At 41.3% G+C, this 20,664-nt stretch overlaps 1 protein-coding gene and 1 long non-coding RNA gene across 2 annotated transcripts; one reads left to right on the top strand and one right to left on the bottom strand.

The window, feature by feature from the left end:
- Window positions 1-732: 732 nt before the first annotated feature.
- Window positions 733-20,664, bottom strand: BPNT2 (3'(2'), 5'-bisphosphate nucleotidase 2). Its single transcript, XM_081504377.1, has 5 exons — window positions 20,029-20,664; window positions 11,776-11,938; window positions 10,316-10,411; window positions 7,854-8,015; window positions 733-6,606 (listed from the first exon to the last, which is right to left on the bottom strand). Exons 1-5 carry the CDS (start codon window positions 20,413-20,415, stop codon window positions 6,335-6,337), a joined length of 1,080 nt encoding a protein of 359 aa, XP_081360503.1. The 5' UTR covers window positions 20,416-20,664; the 3' UTR covers window positions 733-6,334.
- LOC145511336 (uncharacterized) lies at window positions 12,437-17,607 on the top strand. The gene is made up of 3 exons (XR_014057810.1): window positions 12,437-13,156; window positions 13,207-14,318; window positions 16,278-17,607. It is a non-coding gene; the product is annotated as an uncharacterized LOC145511336 (long non-coding RNA).

Genomic DNA, 20,664 nt, shown 5'->3' with positions numbered 1-20,664 from the left:
AAACTAAAACATCTCAAAGTGCGTGGATTACATCATTTAATCATTGACAAGACTTGAGGAAAACAAGCATCCTGGTTACCTTTTCTCATCAGATTTTTCCTATTATTACTCTTCTACCGTTTTGTTCTTTTCTTCTTTAGCTCTATCCTCCCTTCATCTTACTTAAAAAAAAGCTAACATTCAATTGAGAGTTTTGCTAGAGGTATGTTTGTCATGTATACCCACTTTCAAATAGATGATTTTTTGGTAAATGGTGACACAGAAGAGAGTCCCATAAAATTAAGCACTCAGACAGAAAGCAGGAGAGTTGCTACCAGGAGTGGGAGATGGTGTGTGACTGTCCAGTGGGTAGGGAAGGTTTCCATTTGGGATGAACAGGTTCTTCAAATGGATAGTGATGATAGTTGTGTTGGTCGCTCAGTCATGGCTGACTCTGCGATCCCATGGACTGTAGCCCACCAGGCTCCTCTGTCCCTGGAATTCACCAGGCAAGAATACTGGAGTGGGTTGCCATTCCTTTCTCCAGGGGATCTTCCTGACCCAGGGATTGAACCTGGATCTCCTGCATCACAGGCAGATTCTTTACCATCTGAGCCACTAGGGATTGTAAATGTAAACACTACTCATTGTACACTTTGAAATGGTTGAAGTGGTAAATCCATTAAACGTATTTTACCACAGTAAAAATTTTTTAAAAGACGAAAAAAAAAATAGTACAAGCAGCACACCATCTTTCAGACATGACCAATTTATTCAGAAAATTCAAATTTCAGTTTGGCAAAGTATATCCAGGGGCAGAGTTTGGGATAATCATTTCATTCAGAGGCAGCTACAATTTCTAGAGCTAACTGGCCATGGGGTAGTATTGGAAGGCAAGAAAACAAAACTCTAAAAAATAACTTAGGGTGTGTGGGTGATAAACACAAATATCTGCAGAAGAAACCAACCAAACAGGCAGCTTACACAACTGAGGCATGAGAAACACTGATGCTTAGTAGAAACCCTTTATTCCATTTAGTTTGACACACATGAAGCACCTAATTTTTTCCAGATACTGGGCTAGCTGCCGGGGTCGAGGTGGAAATACAAAAATCACCGAGATGTAATCCTAGTTTTTAAAAAGTTAACAACAACCCATGTAAAAATGAGGGCAACAAGGGAGGTGCCAGAAAACTGCTCAAAAAAACTGGGAGGAGGAGGGCTTACCTCTACTTCTCAGTAGAGGCTGAAGCCGGGACCCTTCAGGTGATGCGGGTGAGGCAGGGGTTGCATGCCGAGTAAAGAGAACTCTGGTATTGAAGCATGTCTTGGCAACAGGAATAGTCTCGCTCCTCCACAGCCTTCCACGTGTGAGAGGGAAAGGGGTATTCAAAGGTAGGCGTTTTATTTTAAACCCTCTCATCATTAGCCCCCTTTAAGAGATTGATAAGGAAGTGAAAAATTATTTCAAAAAAAACATATCCATTTTGGAAGAGGCAGGACATAGACAAGACAAACCATTTCATTGTTTTAATGTAAACTCAACTGCTTATCCAGTAACTTAAGTAAAACCATTGAAAGGGGGGAAAAATCCCTCTGGCAGCACCACAGTTCATTATGGCAGAATGCTCTCTCTCCTGTTAAGACTATGAAGCTAGCTTTGGCTACTGCCAACAGTGGATGCAAGAGTACAAGGGACACTGAAGTCCATGTTTTACACATAAATTAACGTCAATAAACAATTCCACTGTAACTGAAAACAGATGAAGATGGCTTGGAAGAGATAATTTGGGAAGAAGTCTCTGAAGGCTAACTGATCTAAAAATGACTTGGGATGCTGTATTTCCTACTTAATACAAGAGGAGCAACTGAGTAACAGTCAACTATGTGTATAACATACATCCCCAAAAGAATTCTAACACAACATATTACTAACCGACATCACAGTTTCTGCTTTTGCAATTTACACAAATTACCTGAATGTTAATACTTTAGGGAACCCTTATAAACACAGTTATGCAAGTTATGATATTATGCATTACCCTTAACTTATGAAAGTTTGATTTATATTATCTCAAAGGAAAACCAGTATGTATAAATCTCATTTTCCCACATAATTCATTACTCATTTTCAAAAATAATTTTTAAAAAAGTGGCTTCCCTGTAAGCCTTTATCAATGGTAAATTAGAATGCAAACACCTGCCTGGCTTTGATAAAATTAAAAACAAACAAACAAACAAGAAAACAAGTTTTATGACCAGCACCTCATAAAACCTAAAACCTCCTTTTGAAGCATAAAGTTTCAATTCTTCTTGCCTTCTTAGTAAATGTTAATCCAAACCCTCCCCAATCTAGGAACTGTTCTGGTTGGTTACATCACAAACATACAGTATTTTTTAACACTAAGAAATTTCTGATGTGGTACGATAAATAAACAGCTAGCTTTTAAAACCAAAGTGACTCGGAGTTCTAGAACAAATATAATAGCACACTAAAATGGTTTAAAAGTAAAATTAAAAGTTAAAATCTATCATGGCCTTACTAATTCAAATTAAAAACCAAAGGATTATGTATCATTTCAGACTTATATACATCAACATGCCAGTTCTTATAAAAAAGTACTTCAGTTGTAAATGCTAGATTATGCAAAAATAATTTTATATTAATTTTATTTAACTTTAATGATTTCCCCCAACTCTAATATTAAAAACATGAGAACTTAAGTTTTAATGGCAAAAGTTACTGTTTTCCCCATCCTAAAAAAAATTTTGTTTTCCCTTATTAACATACAATGCCCTATTGTTAAGGCACAACTTTTTTTTAGAATAAAAATGAAACCATCAATTTATTTTACACAACAGTTACAAGGCAGGCGTTTTTAGGCATACGCCAAAAACAAGTAAGTCTTAAATTAAACCAAAATGAAAAATCGTTGCTTCTATTCACAACCAATCGACACACAGCCAAGGTGAGCGAGTGGTTGCGGCTCGATTCTAAACAGTTCCCATTTTAAATCTGCTTAAGATTGTCTCCAGAAAGCCATTTTCAAGCTGTTATCAAGGAGAGGCAATTTGGGTACTTTCTTTTCTGAGGAATAGGGAGGGGGTGGCAGGCCAGCTTTCTTTACTTACGATGGGCAATGGGAGACAGTCGTCACCTGCAAAGCCTGAGTCAAATCCAATTTCTGAATTAAACACCCCGAGACAGGGCAAGGGCTTGCCTGGCGTCCCCCTTCCCCGGGGCCTTTCCTCCTCCCACTCTTTCCTCAGCCACGCCCCTGACTCAATTTGCACAATATTCAAAGGAAGCATCCAGCAAACAGGAAGAATCTGGACAACTGCTACTTAAAGCACACAAACCACATGAAGCTTGTTACTTCATTATATGGCCATAAACAACTCAATATTTAGAATCAAAGAAAAACACTAAAATTGGGGAAAGGGGACAACTGAATAACAAAGATAAACAGGACCCATGTTGTAGGTCCTTATAATCCCAACTGGAGTAGGGATACAATTATGAAAACTAATAGAGATACCAAGCTTTCTCCAGCAGGCAACAAGCTTGTATTTTCTGCACTTTCATTCTTCGAAGGATAGGTCAGAAAGGCTTAAGACAGAAGCCTTGGGTTATTCTTGAAAGTTACTCTGTGCTTTTAAAGGTGACTTTCCTTTACTTTTTGAGGATTCTTTGAAAAGTAATAGTCAACTTGGGCTCCGTCAGTATTAATCTCCCCCACTGGAATTCTAGTCTCAGTTCTGCCCTAAGATTTCAGCAGCCAATCACAGAGACACAGGTCTATGAGAGAATTCCAGGGTTAAGTGTTGGGGAAGGGTATATTGGTCAACACAGAGAAGCAGAAATAAGATAACATATATTAACAAGTTAGGGAGACATGAACAAGGTAGACAGAAAGAGGGGCAGAGGAAGGGGACAGCTGATGGATCCTAAGGTTATTGGTGCTACTTTTACTAACTTATCCAGAAAACACAATTTTAATGGAAAACTGTCCTCTAAATTAGGGCAAAGACGAGGGAAAGGGAGACCAGGTGATGGGTAGGTGAGAGTCACTAAGAGTAAACATTTTAGAAATACTCATATTTATGGGAGATATTATCTGTTTCACACAAGAAGGTGTTTCTCACTGGTGTGTCCTGGCACAATGTCCTACATAAATAAAATAAATACTGTTCTTTGAACTTATATTAGTTCTGTAATGTATACTGACTTTTAGAAACAAAATGTTTTAAAATGAACTTCTTATAAAAGCACTTAAAACCATTAGTACTATGCTATACTCAACAAATCACAAAAATAATGCATTTGTCAGCCAGTATCCTAATTTTTGCATATGACACAAGCTCTCCACAAAGTCATTAGCTACGTGTGGTTTAATAACATTAAAAACTAAAGCCAAAACACCATGCCTGCTAATATGAACTACTCCCATTTCCTAACATGCTAGTCTCTTTCCCCCAAGTTTGACACATCACAATTAGAACAAACACTTAGACCACAGGACTCTGGAAACAGCATATGCCTCTACCATCTCTCCTGAGGAAAAAGATTTCCTCATCTCAATGCAAAGTAAAAAGATGAAGCCTCTAACACTTGGCTCAGAATTCCTAAAAGTCCTGGTTAAACACCAGGTATTTCAACTACTAAAACTCGGAATGAATTCTGATGAATAAAACCCTAGCTATTGAGGCCCACTATCCTGCAGGACTGGTGGCTGGTTGCTGGCGACTGGGTAAAGGTAATGTGTGTATCACGCTAGGGCCAATTACCCAACGAGGAGTAAGGACCTCAGATGGTGTGATCTGCAGGCCTAAAGTTATAAGCACATTCCACCAGGTGAGGACACCTGCCCTTCCTTTGGTCAACTTTATCTCCAAGACAAGAAAATAAAGTTGGTCAAGGGTTAAAAACTGATCTAGGGTTAAAGAGAGAGAGAGAAGAGAAGAAAAAAGGAAACCATGAAACCCTAAGAAATCCCTCTCCTTATCAGTGTGTTATGGAACAAAATCATGGCAAGGTCATGTGAAATGATGGTACTGTTGAAGTTTCTGACTATCACGCTGAGAGAAATCAGACATCCCAATGAGAGCTCACAAAACAAAGCTCAAATTACAGAGACACTGCAAATACGTCACAACCTTTTCCAACCAGATTGTGCACACCTGAATAGGAAAAAAATTCATCAAAAAGTAAGTTCAATCTTCATTTTTTTTAACCCGAAGGGAAAATACAAAGTATCTCAGGTTACTACTTTGAGAGCTTGGTTAGATTAGATCCATTTATTAATGGCAAAAGCCACCTTAACTCACTCTTGATAATGAGGGAATCTCTACAGACATGGCAAATTTTTTAAAAAGTACTAAAACAAGGCTTTTAAAAATAATGAAGGCTAGTTCAATTCATGTAACTTCAAATAACTTTCAGTTAATAACAGAGTAACATTATATTTTTATAATGCCTTACAGCATATTTTACCGCTAATGAGAAAAAGTACCAAAATTCTAACGTTAAACTCTGAAACCTTAATCCAAAACTTACAAGTTAAAGATTAAATGTGGGTCAGGAGGGAAAGGACAGAACCATGCACCGTCCACAGGGCAAGTGAAACTGATCAGCAAGATGGCAGAAATGTTGAACCCATAGGTACAAACACACGTTTCTTTATAAAAACAAACCAAATGGAACAGAATACACACACACACAGAAATTACAATGCAACCGTCATATATCCATATTCTCTACTAGCTGGTGAACCTGTTATTAAAATTTCAAAGAAAAAAAACAATTTAAGCTTTTTCTAATTTTAATCCATAAGAAATATTCGGTAACAGAGAATTTGTTGCATATTAATGAATTTGCAGCTTCTTGTGCTTTCTATCTGAATTAGGGGTAAAAACCCCCAATTATTTTATTTTCAATGAGATATAACTGTATAATAGTATTAAACACCTACACAAAACAATCCTTTCTTCAGCCCAATTCTATATGAAAGTATTAACAAACTGAAGATTCATGATATTGTGTGAAAATGGTGACTCATAACAATGTAGACTCAGCTATAGATTTTAATTCACAAATATATATATATGCGCCTTGTGTATGACAACTGTATGAAAATAGTCTCAAAAATAAAGACAATACTTGAGACACGAAGCAACCCATTCTCCCTGATCCTGCATCCTATTACAGGGAAAAGAAGTCTCAGATGCTTCATAAATACTTTAAAAAGTTCAGGATGGCCTAAACCATGCATAGTCTCCACTGCTGCTTTGAAGCCTCAGCACGTCAGGCCAACCGTTCAGCTCTGGAGGGGCTGTGACCTGTCGTCAGCCTGGCTTACTTATGTCCTGTCTTCTCCAGATCCGGGAGCTTTCTGACCAGAGCCTGGTGGTTCATCCTGATGCTGGCCAGGAGACCCCCTTCAATGCCATCAGAACCAGTGTAGCTAATTTCTTCACCACTCAGGGTGGTCATGTGCCCTCCGAGGGCTTTCAAGATAGCGTTGCCAGCACAGATATCCCACTTTTTGATGTACGTCACATGAATATATAGATCAGCTTTTTCTTGATTCTTATCAGGCACATCCAAGAGTGCTAAAACTTTATAACCTGCAAGATAAACAAAGGATTTAGGTTACTATCTGGAAGAGAAGAAGAAAGGAGCGTACTGTCTTGAGGATGTTGTTGACACCAGCACAGGGTATGCAGGAGCTCTCTACATTATCTCTGCAACTGCTAAGTCTAAATTTATTTTTAAAAGTAGTTTTTTAAAGTCACAGTACAGATGTTAAACCAAAATGAGCAAAAAAATACTGCCAAGTAGTTTATTAAGCTATTCTCAAGTATAAATAAACATATGCCTATAATTTTTTAAATTTAAATCTACTTTGTGGTTGTCTTCTGAGAGGTGATACCTTCAATATGAACTGTTTCCTATGGACTATACACTGAAATTAAACACCCCCAGGACTCCCTTGAGTGTCTAGGAAGAATGGATTGGAAAGGAGAAAGCACAAGATAAAGTTACTACCCTAAGTCTTTTGTGTAATGAGGCAGAATTTTAAAAATAAAGAAACTATTTTATCCCATTCCTGTTGGGAATTTTGGATATCACCTTTCCTGACCAACCTGACAGCCTATAAAAAAAACAATGAAATCATGTGAAGAAAGACATGTATAGGTCAGTAGTAAACTAAAACTGTTAGGCTTAAAAGTTAAAAGCATTGCTTTTCTACTACTGTGCTGAAAAAGGTTTTCAAACACAAATGTTTCCTACTATCCTTCACAATTTATTTGAATTAAAGCACTTCTGTCACAGCAAACAACATTCAAAACAGAGTGGGCAAATAATCCACGAGCTAAATCCAGGCATAGCCTGTTTATACACAGCCCTCAAGCTATGGGTGTTTTCTGTATTTTTAAAGAATGGCTAAAAAAAAAAAATCTAGTAACAGTAGCCATTAGCCATTCTAATAACATTTAACGATGGTTCCTGCCAGCCCCTGCTAAATACAGGGTTGTGATGGCTTGATCCTTCTTTCTCTCCTTGCGATGGTTACAGCCACACTAACAGCATGATCACTTCAAAGTCAGATCACATACAACAACCACTGATGTCAGGAAGACACTTCCAAATATTCCAGGATCAGAAACCACTGCTGTGACACTGTTTCCGTTGTGAGGCTGTCTGTACCCAGGAGGCAGGTGTGCCTGAAATCTTGCTCTCGAGATAACCAAGTTGGAGAGGCCAGGCCTGTCCTAAAAGCCCCAGTGTCCACTCCCACTTCTTCCCAAGGACTGGATACCAATGAGCCTCCTGACATGGGCATGGCCACGCAGGGCACAGGGGAACATACCAGCACCGCCTGCTGGGATGATCGTAGTCTGGTTTCCGAAAGTCTGAAGAGCAACCTGTTTGACCATTCCTGAATGCGATCGAGATACGACAATCCTTGGGGTCTTCTCATTGTAAGAAGTGCGGGCTTTCACATTTGACCCACCGTCTACCATCGCCCAGGCTGGAAAGCAAAAGTAATAGCCAGTAATGGCACCAAGGCTTTTTAAAACCAACATACCAGGAGTGAATGGAAAAAACTTCTTCCCAAGAATTCTTTTATTTCCAAACAGGGAGCTTTGGTTTTCAGAGTACAAGGGTCATATGTTTATTTTTTACAACAGGCACACATTAAGACAAAACTACAAGGGGCTATGCAATCCTGCACAGCCAGAAGAGAGACTAGCAGGTCCTTGTTGGAACAGCCTGGCTCCAGAGCTTCCTGCAGGGCCGCTGCGGGGCCTTCACCCGACCACACTGCAACTCAACTTCCCCACCTCCTGCCCTCCCTCCCACAAATCTGACCCCAAGAGCTTTCTCCAGTAAACATCCTGCAGATAATAATCACAAGAAAATAATAATCAGAGGAACCCAAAGGGCAGGATCTTCTGTGATAAAGTGACCTGATCTCAATGAGTCAATGTCATGGGGAAAAGGGGGACTGGAGGCTGATCTAGATTCTAGTCTAAAAGAACTTAACACAGTGACCTAACAATCAAAAGAAATGCTTGTCATTTGACTGGACTGTGGTCTCAGTTAACAGGTTGTAAAATCCTCTTCTTGAACAACTGGGGGAAATGTGACTATTGGATAAAATTGTTAATTCTGTTATAAACAATACTGTTCTTGTTTAGAAATACGTTCTTTTCAGAGATGGATGCTGAAGTACATGGGGTAAAAGGTCATGATCTTTGTGATTATCTCTAAAATACATAGGCAAATAAATGAATGAATAAATAAAAGCAAATACATAAAAATATCAACTGTTAAATCTAAAGTACATGAAAAGTCATTATCACTTTTTGAAATAATAAAAGTGAAATAAGAAGAGACAACAAAAAAATCCTCTAAATTCTTTTTAGAAATGATCAAAAAACACACAATTATATCAAGAAGTGAATTTGCAATGCTGTATCTCTAGAGGTCAGTATTGTGTAAGAGAATAAAGAGTGCATCTCAGTAGATAATACCAGAATAATTTTAGATAAAAATTACTAATTTAATATTAAAAATACATATTTCAGATCACATAAACTCAATGCATTCAATTATAACATTTATATGGACAAAATATTTCAAACACCTTAAAACACAGTTAGATATTTAAATAAATATATGTCAATGATGACGATAAGGTAGTAGTGATAAGCTAAAACAACATCTAACAGAATGTGTTCTTCAACACTCCATCTATAAGACATGCCAACAGAAAGTCTGGTAGGAAATAAGTGGTTGGTACTTTGCTCCACAGACTTCAGACACTACAACTTCTACTAGGCTACAGATTTCCACTGAGTGGATGGACTGCGTCCATGTTTATACATCACATCAGTAAAATGTGTACTATTCAAGCATCTCTTGCTTCTAAGAATGTCACTCAGTGACATTAATTCTAATTAAGTCTGGTAAGATTTTGATCAGCTCTGTTCTAACTGCTGCCAGCAATAATAATACCTAGCTCCCACTATAGTCAAGTATAGCTGCTGCTGCTGCTGCTAAGTCGCTTCAGTTGTGTCCACAATACTTGGCAGTTTGTACTCTGCAACATCAATATGTAGTCTGGATCTGGACATCACTCCCCAAAGAGGGCACAAGCCAAACAAACCTTCGATCCAGGAAAGGAAAGTCAACTCATACCTAATTAAGGACGTATTGATTCTTTTGCAATGTTTGCTGACTAGTAAAAGCACCTTATGCTTCTAAGCCTATGGTTGGGGGTTTAGGGGGTAGATTATACATTTTGATGGAATAAAGGTTTTTTAAAAATGGACATTTTATTATCCCCATTCTCCCTCCTAACATGAACAGATATGGAAACCAGGGCCTATCTGCCGCTCTGGTATCAACTTGCTATGCATTTTCTTTATTGCAGTTCTAATTCTCTTTGGGCTAAGCCCACTTCACAGCAGATCCCAGAATGCACATGACCTCACATGGAAGAGCCCAGGACCATATCCCCAGCAACAGTGTGATGGAAGAGAGAGGACCGCAGCTGCTGGGTGTCCACACCCAACTGCATTCCCTACCCACTAAGGATCAGTCATCTTCATTTAACAGTTTCCATCCTCTAAACAAGTTCAGAAAGCTATGCTGTGTCACACATTACTAGTACCAACACTAATATCTTCACTGTATCCAGTGAAGGGTGAGGTGGGGCTGACTCTAATAATTGCTGAACCACAGCTGAAATTTCCATAGGACCGTAAATAATACAGGAAATGATTTAATAACATTAATTCTTAGAAGCTTTAGCATATTTCTTACCTGTATATTCAGAAAATGGCTTATGTATTACTCCTAGCACAGGTTTACCATTTACAGCCACACACACCATAGTAGTAACATACTTCCGAAGATCCTCTACAAGAAGAAAAAAAAACAACTATCCAATAACAACAAATATTAAAATAATGTTATGACTGAATATGAAAATTGAGTCTCAAGCGCTTAGAAAAGACCCTGATCAAGGGATGTACTCACTAAATACTGTCACCATTATATCAGCAAATCAATTTTGGTCTAGAAAAAACCGTTTATAAAGGAACCTCTCAATAGTCCCTGTTTCTTTTATCTATTTCTACAAACTTTTGTTTTAGAATTTGTTACTACTAGATACACACATCTAGTGCCTTCTCCCTGTTCTCCAAATAGTTATCCACTGAGTGTCTATTTCGGAGAAGGCAATGGCACCCCACTCCAGTACTCTTGCCTGGGAAACCCCATGGACGGAGGACCCTGGTAGGCTACAGCCCATGGGGTCGCGAAGAGTCAGACACGACTGAGCGACTTCACTTTCACTTTTCCCTTTCATGCACTGGAGAAGGAAATGGCAATGCACTCCAGTATTCTTGCCTGGAGAATCCCAGGGACGGGGGAGCCTGGTGGGCTGCCGTCTATGGGGTCGCACAGAGTCGGACACGACTAAAGCGACTTAGCAGCAGCAGCAGAGTGTCTATTTTGGATCAATTTCCGTGCTTAAGCACAAGAATACAAAGGAGGAAAAGAAGAAGCCCCCGCACTCAGAGAATGTACCATTTAGTTGGACAAATACATAAGCCATCAACTTTCACATATCAAGAGAATAAAGAAAAGGCAGAAATTAGATAACCTCTGGGTAAGATATAAGGCCTGGAAGAAAATCCACAGAAATGAAACAGGAGCTAGAACTGGGTGAGAAGGACAGAAACAGAAGGTGGGGCAAATAACTGATTTTGCTACTTACTTTCCCTGGGTGCCTAGGATTTACTATTTTTAATTCTAAGACTAGGTGAGTATGCAATAAAATCTAAATTCCCCAAATCACAAGTCAATAGTATATTCTGTTTATATAAATAAATACCTTAATAATGCACACCTCAATATACAAATCAATATACAAATAAACACTTCAATAAACAGGTGTCCAATAGGAACCATCATTTTGTTGTTGTGACTGCTGGAAACTTCCCTTCACTAAAGAATAAGTGACACAGTGAGCCACCGTCACCGAGAGGAGGATCCCATGATACAGTGGCCAAAAAAGACTGACAATAACTAACTGATCCACTTCAGAAGTTTCAGACCACAGTGCTTTAATCCAGCTCTCTGTCTTAAATCTAACTGGACAAGTTGTGTCCATCTGGAAAAAATATCAACCACCAGGAATATACCACCTGCCCTTGTTCTGGTTCTCTGATACATAAAGGCAATATCAAGTCTGAGATCAATTTTAATTGAAAAGTCACCCGTGTATTCCTGCGTGGCATCCAGTGGGTCAATCCAGACAGTGACGCTCTCTGCCGGCACCTCCTGGGGAGTGGCTATTTCCTTTAGGATGTCCTCAGGAATCTTCCGATCCCACAAGATCACCTCCTGGTCAGCTGCATCCACATGTTCCTCCGTATTGATCTGCATCAATGGTTGAGAATAGTTGACAGTTTAAAGGTTTTAAAGAAAAAAAATCACTACCTGGTAAAAGTACCAGAGGAAAAAAAACAATTTAAGACAAAATCCCCCAAATTGAAAGCAGATAAATTAATATTTTTATTTCAAGGAAATTATTTGCCAAATGAAAATATATAAGAAATTCCAGATACGTTGTCTTCCGGCGCTTTGCAATCGAATATTCAAACTTAGCTTGTTGTGTAAGTAGGACAGACAATCTAGAGAAACATAAAAAGAAACTAAGCATCAAAGAAACAAGCTATTTAAAGCTTAATGATATTTAGAGAAAGAAACACATTTAAAAAGAAATACATTAAAAATGGTCTGACAACATTATGGAAAACTGAACACAGGAGTTAGAGAAAAGTGATTTAAAAATATGCCTTCAAAACAATGATAAAGACGTCAATTCTCCCATCTGCAAACTGTAGATTTAAAGTAACTTCAACCGAAATTCCTAACGTTTTGTTTTTTTTTTTTAATCTCTTCTTAGAAATGGAACAAGCCATCTTTTTTTATTTTGTGGTAAAAACACTTAACATCTACTCTCAAAGCAATTTCATGTATGTAATACAGTAATGTAAACCACAGTCACCTTGCTGTACATTAGATCCTCAGAACTTACTCATCTTAGTTATAAATGAAAGTTCATACACTTGACCAACATCTCAACTTTCACCACATCCCCTAGAATACGGTAACCACCATTCTACTGTTTCTATGAGTTTGACTTTTTTTTTAAAAAAAGATTCCACATATAAGTGATACCATACAGTGTTTTTCTTTGTCTGGTGTATTTCTCTTAGCATAATGCCTTCCAAGTCCGTCTATGTTGTCCCAAACGGCAGGATGTCCTTCTGTTTAAAGCCTGAATAGCATTCCATTTTACATGTATCACATTTTAAAAAACTAATTTATGCATAGATGGACACTTACCTTGGTCTAGCTAAAGGTTTGTCAATTTTACCTTTTGAAAAAAACCAGAGGCCTGTATTGCTGGGAGTGCTCACGAGCCACTTGCGGGGATTTAGGGGTGGAGGGGGTTGCAGGTAAGGAGTCAGTGGCTACGGCAAGCTTCCTGACGGCATTTATGAAGAGGTTACTAGCAGCCCTCTGATGAGTTCTGAGTCCTGACTTAGGTCCCACGGCTCCTCCCAACCCTCAGACATGCAGACCACCTCAGTAATCCAGGTGAGGTGAGAAACAAGGAGGCCTCCTGAACAGTTTGCCAGGTGTACATGCACATACTCTTGTGGGTGGAATCACAGTCTGAGGGGTCTCTCCTGGCACTGAGCTGTACTACCTTGACAGAGGGGCAACGCAAGAAAAGTCAAAATATTCCTCTTACTCTCTCCAATGCATTTTTGGATTTTTTTTTTGACCCAGCAATGTGTTGAAACATCTCTGCTGTACTCCCGGACTTCCACAAAGGAACTCTTGTCCATGGGAGACTGCCAAAATCAATGTTCTATGAGGGAATGACAGCAAAGAATTCCTCTTCTGCCACCTTGCAGGTGTTACCAGAAAGCATTTTGGCTACACAGCCCACATCTTAATGACAACGATAGGCCACCTTGGATGATGCAAAAACCACAGAAAACAACAGATGTGACTCTGGGAAAAGAGAAGCAGTTCCTGGGTCTTAATCACTACTTTTGTTGTTGTTCAGTTGCTCAGTCATGTCTGACTCTTTTTGACTCCATGGACTGCAGCACCCCAGGCTTCCCTGTCCTTCACCATCTCCTGGAACTTGCTCAAACTCATGTTCATTGAGTCAGTGATGCCATCCAACCATTTCATCCTCTGTCGGCCACTTCTCCCCCTGCCTTCAATCTTTCCCAGCATCTTGATCACTACAGTTTTACAAAAATGGTAGCGCCAAGTCTGAGTGGCAATAACTGTGCCTTATGATTAACATCTCTGCCTAGAGTTCATCAGCATCTTCATATTCTTTCAACTGACTATGTGCTAAAAAGTTACAGAAATGTGCTTGACAAAATCTTCACTGAGAGTCAGGTTAGGGAGAAACAAGCACAGTAAGTGAGTAAGAACATAACAGCATAATTACCTGACCCGATTTTGCACAAGAGCTCTTTGTTACCTGCTACTACCATGCCACACCAACGAATTTAACAAGCCACTCCCACCATTACTGTAACTGGCCTTACCAACTCAAATCCTTTCCATGCCCTACCAGCTAGTTAAGTCCTAGAAATTCTACCTCCCAATTCTAAATAACTGTCATTGTGCTTCTCTAGTGGCTCATATGGTAAAGCATCTGCCCGCAATGCAGGAGACCTAGGTTCGATCCCTGGGTTGGGAAGATCCCCTGGAGAAGGAAATGGCAACCCACTCCAGTATTCTTGCCAGGAAAATCCCACAGACAAAGGACCCTGGTAGTCTATAGTCCATGGGGTCCCAAAGAGTTGGACATGACTAAGCAACTTCACTTTCTTTCTACAGTAAGAAAATTCTAGTTTGAACCCTCTATCTCTCACTTGGATTTCAAAAATAGCCTCGATTGCTCTTGCCTCCAACTGTGCATTCACTGATGTACTCATTCATTCAATAATGATTTAATGACTACATACCCTAAACTGCTTTGGGCAATGGGATATAATAATGAACAAAACAGACCAATTATTGCCTTTAAGAGGTTTTCCTTCTCAACCAGGCAACCGTCATCTTCCTAAATCAGATGGTGTCGCTCCCTCCTAAAAACCTTCCAATGACACTCACAATGACCTCTGCATAATGGCTGCCAAGGGCTGATGACCTGAGTGTGAGGACTGCAGGGGAAGCACTGACTGAAACCACCCACTCTGGCCAGACACCAGTGTAACCATTTGTTTGAGTTATTTTACAACAGTAGGTCCCATGAGGAATAGGAAGCTAACAAGCCACCACCAATTGAAGAATCTGGGAAAGGTTAAAAGGAAATGCCACATGTCTTACCAACCTCCCAGGATCTTAGGGTCTTGATTTCTTATTCTTCAATTCCCTGGTGAGGGCTGAGACACAGGCAGTAGTGATGAGAGTACAAAGTGGATGGATTCTTGCTGGAATCCATCTTGGTTGAGCAATGCCTGCACCACCAGGAAGGACCCTAAGCCAGAATGATTGGACAGAGACAATCCAGAAAGTAATCTCATCACCATAAAACCCAAGACTGTGAGCCATGCAGCAGACCAGTCCTCCTTAGTTTCTTTACCTTCTTGCTCTCTGCCTGGGCACCATTCCCAATAAAGTCTCTTGCTTTGTCAGAAAAAAAAAAAAAAAACACCTTCCAAAGGTTTCTCATTACATAGAGATAAAATCCAGACTCTTTAAAGTACATTCAGGATGATCTGGCTCCAGTACCCTTTCTCTATTTGCACCTTATTTACTCCATCCCAGACTCACTTGTCTTCAGGGAATTGTACTTGTACTCTCCTGTTCATACACCTTTCCTCAAATCTCTGCATGGTGGCCTGCCTGGTTGTCACTGTTCAGTTCTGGGCCCACATGAAAGTGCCTCAGAGTGGCCTTCCCTGACAAACATGGCCAAAGCAGGACCCCACCCAACGCCAGCACTCTTCCCACGTGATCTTATTTATTCTTCTTCAAAGCCCTTGTTAGTATCTGAAATCAACATGCTTGCACATTTGTCATCTACCTTACTAGAACGTAAGTTCTGTAAGTTCAAGGACAGCTTCCTTCATTACTACAGCTCTGTTCTCACTGCCCAAACCAGGTCCTGGCACAGCAGATGCTAAATCAATACTTCATGATTGACAGCACTAGTTTTCATCAATGTAGTTTCATTTCTTCCCTGTAACACTTTCTACTCAATCTATTCTCATCACCCATTACTGGCTGGGTCTCAGTCTTCACCAAGGAATTGGAGAATAAGAAATCAAGACCCTAAAATACAATAAATGCCATTCGTATGAAGGTTCAGTTACTCTGGGGCCAAAGAAACTTTGGGTCAATGCCTTAAGAAGGTAATATTTACCGTATTTCTCTATAAATCATTACATCCTAATAAGTGTTTAGACACAATGCTTCACACTGTTCTTTCAGTAGGCATTCAACAACTATTTCCTAAATGGATACACAGGGTTCTCCAGCTGTCTTTTTTCTCCTTTCACCCAACAGAAGCCTTTTACTGTTAACTGCTGCTGCTGCTGCTGCTACGTTGCTTCAGTCGTGTCCGACTCTGTGCGACCCTATAGACGGCAGCCCACCAGGCTCCGCCGTCCCTGGGATTCTCCAGGCAAGAATACTGGAGTGGGTTGCCATTTCCTTCTCCAGTGCATGAAAGGGAAAAGTGAAAGTGAAGTTGCTCAGTCGTGTCCGACTCTTAGCGACCCCATGGACTGTAGCGTACCAGGCTCCTCCGTCCATGGGATTTTCCAGGCAAGAGTACTGGAGTGGGGTGCCATTGCCTTCTCCTGACTGTCAACTACTACCTCTCAAATATATTCCTACAAATAATTAAACATGCTCCTGTGTCTCACACCTTAAAAACAAACATGAAACAAAAAATCCATAAAACCTGCTCTTGGCTAGAATGTAACACTCTAGCCAACTTCCTTAGAGCCCAACTTCCTGTCTTTACTTAGTGTTTCTATTCTCTATTTCCTTACTTTCCATGTTCTTCTGCTTCCTTCCCATCACACCATCAAGAGAACTCGCACAGAATTTACCTATGACCTGCATACAGAACCATTATTAGGAGTATGTGGTCTATCATCACACTGCCTGAGTTCATTCCAGCTCCTCATTTTACTCGGTAGGTGACTTACCTAGGCTAGTCCCTTCATCTTCTGAGCTGCAGTTACCTTACTGCTAAAAGTGGATGATAAACATATCTCCCTATTAGGTTCTTTGGGTGAATCAATGAAATACTCAGGGTAGTGCTTAACCCAGAGTAAGCACTTAATAAAAGCAGGCTGCTATTACTCTCACTAAATGACTGTTTTGTTTTTTGTGATCCTCGGTCCCCAGGCCCTGATCTTCCCTTTCACACTTCTCAAGTGTGTACTCCTTTTCCAGCAATTACTCCTGTCAAGAGAGAACAGTCTAGCTCTCATCTCTGAGGTCAAGGATAGTACAGACCCAAGACTCCTACCAGCTAGGAGTATCGTGCTTTATCATCAAATAAATCACTGCCAAAAAGTTTTGACAAGTCAAGGAGAGGACCTCAAAAAGAGAGGTCCCTGTACTTTAAACCAAAACTATAAATCTAAATATGCTCCGTGGCTGCAAATCCATTCCAAAAAAACTATCTTCAGCCTTCATTTTCATCATTATCCAAAAGGATACGAGAGACAGTGCCACATAAATGGCTGCAGTTACTCTTGTTTCTACACTGAAATCAGAATTGCCAATGAGTTTAGGAAAAGGAGAAAGGCTGCCCTGAGGACTCTCCCAAGATCCCAAACGAGAAAGGCTGAAGACAAAAGGGAATCAAGAGGTCCTAGATCAAATTTTGAGTTTTCTTAGACCATGCACTGCTTTACAGTGGGGCTTCTCAACCTGAACACCAATTGAAAATGAGGCCAGATCATTCCTTATGAAGGGGGAATGTCCTGTGCATTCACGAGACTTTACCCTCTACCTACTAGATGACAACAGAGTGCTGCCTCCAGTTGCAACAACCCCAAATCTCCAGACATTGCTACATGTCCCCTTGGGGCAAAACTGTCCCCAGTTCAGATAAGTGAACCACCTGTAGTATCTTATTACTAAGGAGTGAACAGTAGACAGGAGGGATCAAGCCTCTGACTCCATTTGTACAGGGCATCAGGATAAAAAGAGGATCTGTGGCTTCTCAATGCTAATTTTCCATAAGGACCTAAACTAAGTGGTATTCAACTTAAGATCTTCACTGAAAAATTTCAGGTGAGGCTTCAAAAATAACTTGACATTTAAGACTGTACCTCTGGGTGCTCGAGGAAGAGAAAGAAGAAAGGCAAGAATCTAGGACTGAGTCACTACCTAGACAGCTACATCTGGCCTCTAGTCTAACAACATACTGACAAAAGGAGATAGCTCATCATGATACCATCCTACTCTGATTTCGTCTAAATGAACATAACTTCCTCTATTCCAATCACCATCCAACTAGGACCTGCAAACATTCAGTCACAAGAAAACAAAGCTATTTTACATAAAGGGAGACTTCAACATCTGTAAAAAGCTTAGTTTTTGTGTTTAACAAAATGCAGCTCATCACTCTTGGCAGCAATTCCTGTAGCATTTGTTAATAAGAGAGAAAACAAATGCAGAATCCTGTGGAAGTTACCCACAGGATAAAAGTTTTGGTAGAGGTGGGATGGGATGGAATTCGCGTTTGAACACACATGACATGTGGCTATACATTTTCAATGTTTAAGAATATTTTTGTACTGACCTTTTTTTAAAAAAAGTCAACTCTACTGTTATATTTCACTATTATTGCTTTTCAAACTTTTACAATTTTACATTTTCCTGAGGAGATCATACTTTAGGTTCTAAACAGCCTCCTAAAGGTAGTTCTAAAGGTACTTCATATAAACTGTGAAGCGGAGTGTCATGAGTCTCAGGGCTCCCATTTGGAAGGTGGGCAAAATAAATTTTACTTCTTAAAGTTGCTGTGAGGACCAAGTCAAGTCTTATGTAGCAAGGACTATACTAGCTAAAATAGTAATCAATAAATGATTACTATTACTATTGTTGTAACTGTTTACTTCAACTTTTCTGAAACTCCTGTTTTCCCCCACAAACTCTTAGGGAACAGTATGTGCTTCAGAGAAATGAAAAAGAAATCTTACAAGCACATCTTATATCTAGATGCAAACACAAGGTAAGAATCATTTGTGACGGCAAAGCACCAAAGGACAAAAGAAAAACATGAAACATTCTGTTTTGTTGGAGAACTATCATGTCAATTACATCTGGTACCCAGCAGCTCATGATAGGAAAGCCAAAGTTCCTTCCTGCTGCAAAAAGAAAGTTTAAAAAGGAAAGAAAAAAAATAAAAGAGGAAGAAAGAAAAAGGAATAACAGGAAAGCCTGGAGAGAGGGTAACACAAGATAATTCTGCAAAGACAATACTCTCTTACAAGAACAACAGTAAAAGGTCAGATACCTTCCCCAAAAGCCGCGGTTTACATTTCATTGTTTATCTAATTAATGAAATTCCACTGCACGCAATTTTTCTTCCCCATAGCCAAAACTCACTGTTAGGTGAGTTAACACATACACTTAGGCAGTACCACCACACTATGTGAGCTCTTCCTCTGGACTGTAATACATTTCTAAAAGTTTTATGCATTCAGCAGCAGCTGCACTGAAATGATGAAGTTTAAAGGTATTAACAACAAATCCGAAATGTCTGGATTTCCCTAAGAAAATGTCAATTTCTTCCCCCAGAAACGTTCTTCAATTCTCATTCTTTGGAGTAAATATGGGCTAGAAGGGTGAAGTCAAGTTGCTGGGAATCATACTCCCAAACACTTCCTTGAAAGGCCCCTCAAATATATGAGATCAAGATGATCCTGCTGAGTCCACAGCTAAGGTAAACCGTGGTCACCCTAGTCACAAATGCCCTGCATACTAACAGTTCTGCAGCAAGACAGACGTCTACAGTTCTGGTCTTCAGCTGGCTCCTGGTAGGTCCACCAGGAAACATGTATCGACCCTTCCAGCAACCAAACGCAAGAAAGATAGAGGGCCTCGGTGATTCTAGCCCTACCCTTTCACTTTACAGAAGAGCCTGTAGCAAGGAGTGAAGTTAACTTTCTCAGCCTTCGAATACCAGGGATACCAGACCCTAGAGCTCCAGATCCCCGGTACCCAGCGGGCGCTCACACCAGGGGAGGAGCCAGAAGGGCCGAGTCGACGACCCGCGACCTCCCCCAGCTCTTTCACCAACTCTTCAGTGTGACCTTGAGCACCTCAACTTGTGCGTCTCCATCCCCAGATCCGCCCAATCGGAGCCAGAGCCCGACCGCCAGGGGTTGTCGGAGAGAAGTCCAGGCGCCCGGGCCCGCGCCCACCCGGCCCGGCCCAGCCCGCCCGGCGCCCACCTGCACGCTGGGGAAGGCGGTCTTGAGCAGGTAGAACATCTTGCGGTTGGACAGCACGTCCCCGCTGGTCATCTTGTCGTCCGCCCCCTCGCGCGTCTTCCCCTTGGACTTCTCGTGGAGGACGTTGCTCTCGCGTACGCGCCGCACCTCCTCGCCGCCGCGCACGGCCGCCAGCACCGACACGGCCAGCATCTCGCGCAGGTCTACCGTGCCCCCGTCGGCCGAGGCCGCGGGCCCCGCCGCCCCGCCGCCCGGCTCGCCGCCCAGGCCGAAGAGGCTGAAGCGGCCGGCCAGGAAGCCCGAGTAGAGGTGGTAGAGCACGCCGAGCCCCAGCAAGCAGAACACGGCCACCCCCAGCGGGGACAGGCGGATGCCCATTGGGGCCATGGCGGGAGGCCGGGCGCTCGGGGCGGTGGCCCTCACAGGCCTCCCAGCGCTCCCGAGCCGGGCGCCGCGCGGTCTATACCGGCGCCAGCTCCCCGGCGCCCGCGCGCCCCATTGCTCCCTCCCGGGAAAGACCGAGCCGCGCTGAGAAGCCCCCCGCCGCCGTTCCGCGCGCCCGACTCCCCCGGGGCAGCGCGCTCGCCTCTGCTGAGCCGGCCGGCGGGTCTCGCTTCCACGTTAGCCAACGGCCGC

Source organism: Giraffa tippelskirchi, chromosome 6 (genome assembly GCF_054371585.1).
Source record: "Giraffa tippelskirchi isolate mGirTip1 chromosome 6, T2T-mGirTip1v1.2.pri, whole genome shotgun sequence".
NCBI lineage: Eukaryota > Metazoa > Chordata > Mammalia > Artiodactyla > Giraffidae > Giraffa > Giraffa tippelskirchi.
This window is presented reverse-complemented; position numbering and strand designations above follow the sequence as displayed.

Coding starts and splice junctions, on each gene's coding strand:
- BPNT2 (XM_081504377.1), bottom strand. CDS start 20,415: ATGGCCCCAATGGGCATCCGCCTGTCCCCGCTGGGGGTGGCCGTGTTC. Junction 11,939..20,028: donor CCGCCTTCCCCAGCGTGCAG/GTGGGCGCCGGG, acceptor CCATTGATGCAG/ATCAATACGGAGGAACATGT. Junction 10,412..11,775: donor TGCCACGCAGGAATACACGG/GTGACTTTTCAA, acceptor TTCTTCTTGTAG/AGGATCTTCGGAAGTATGTT.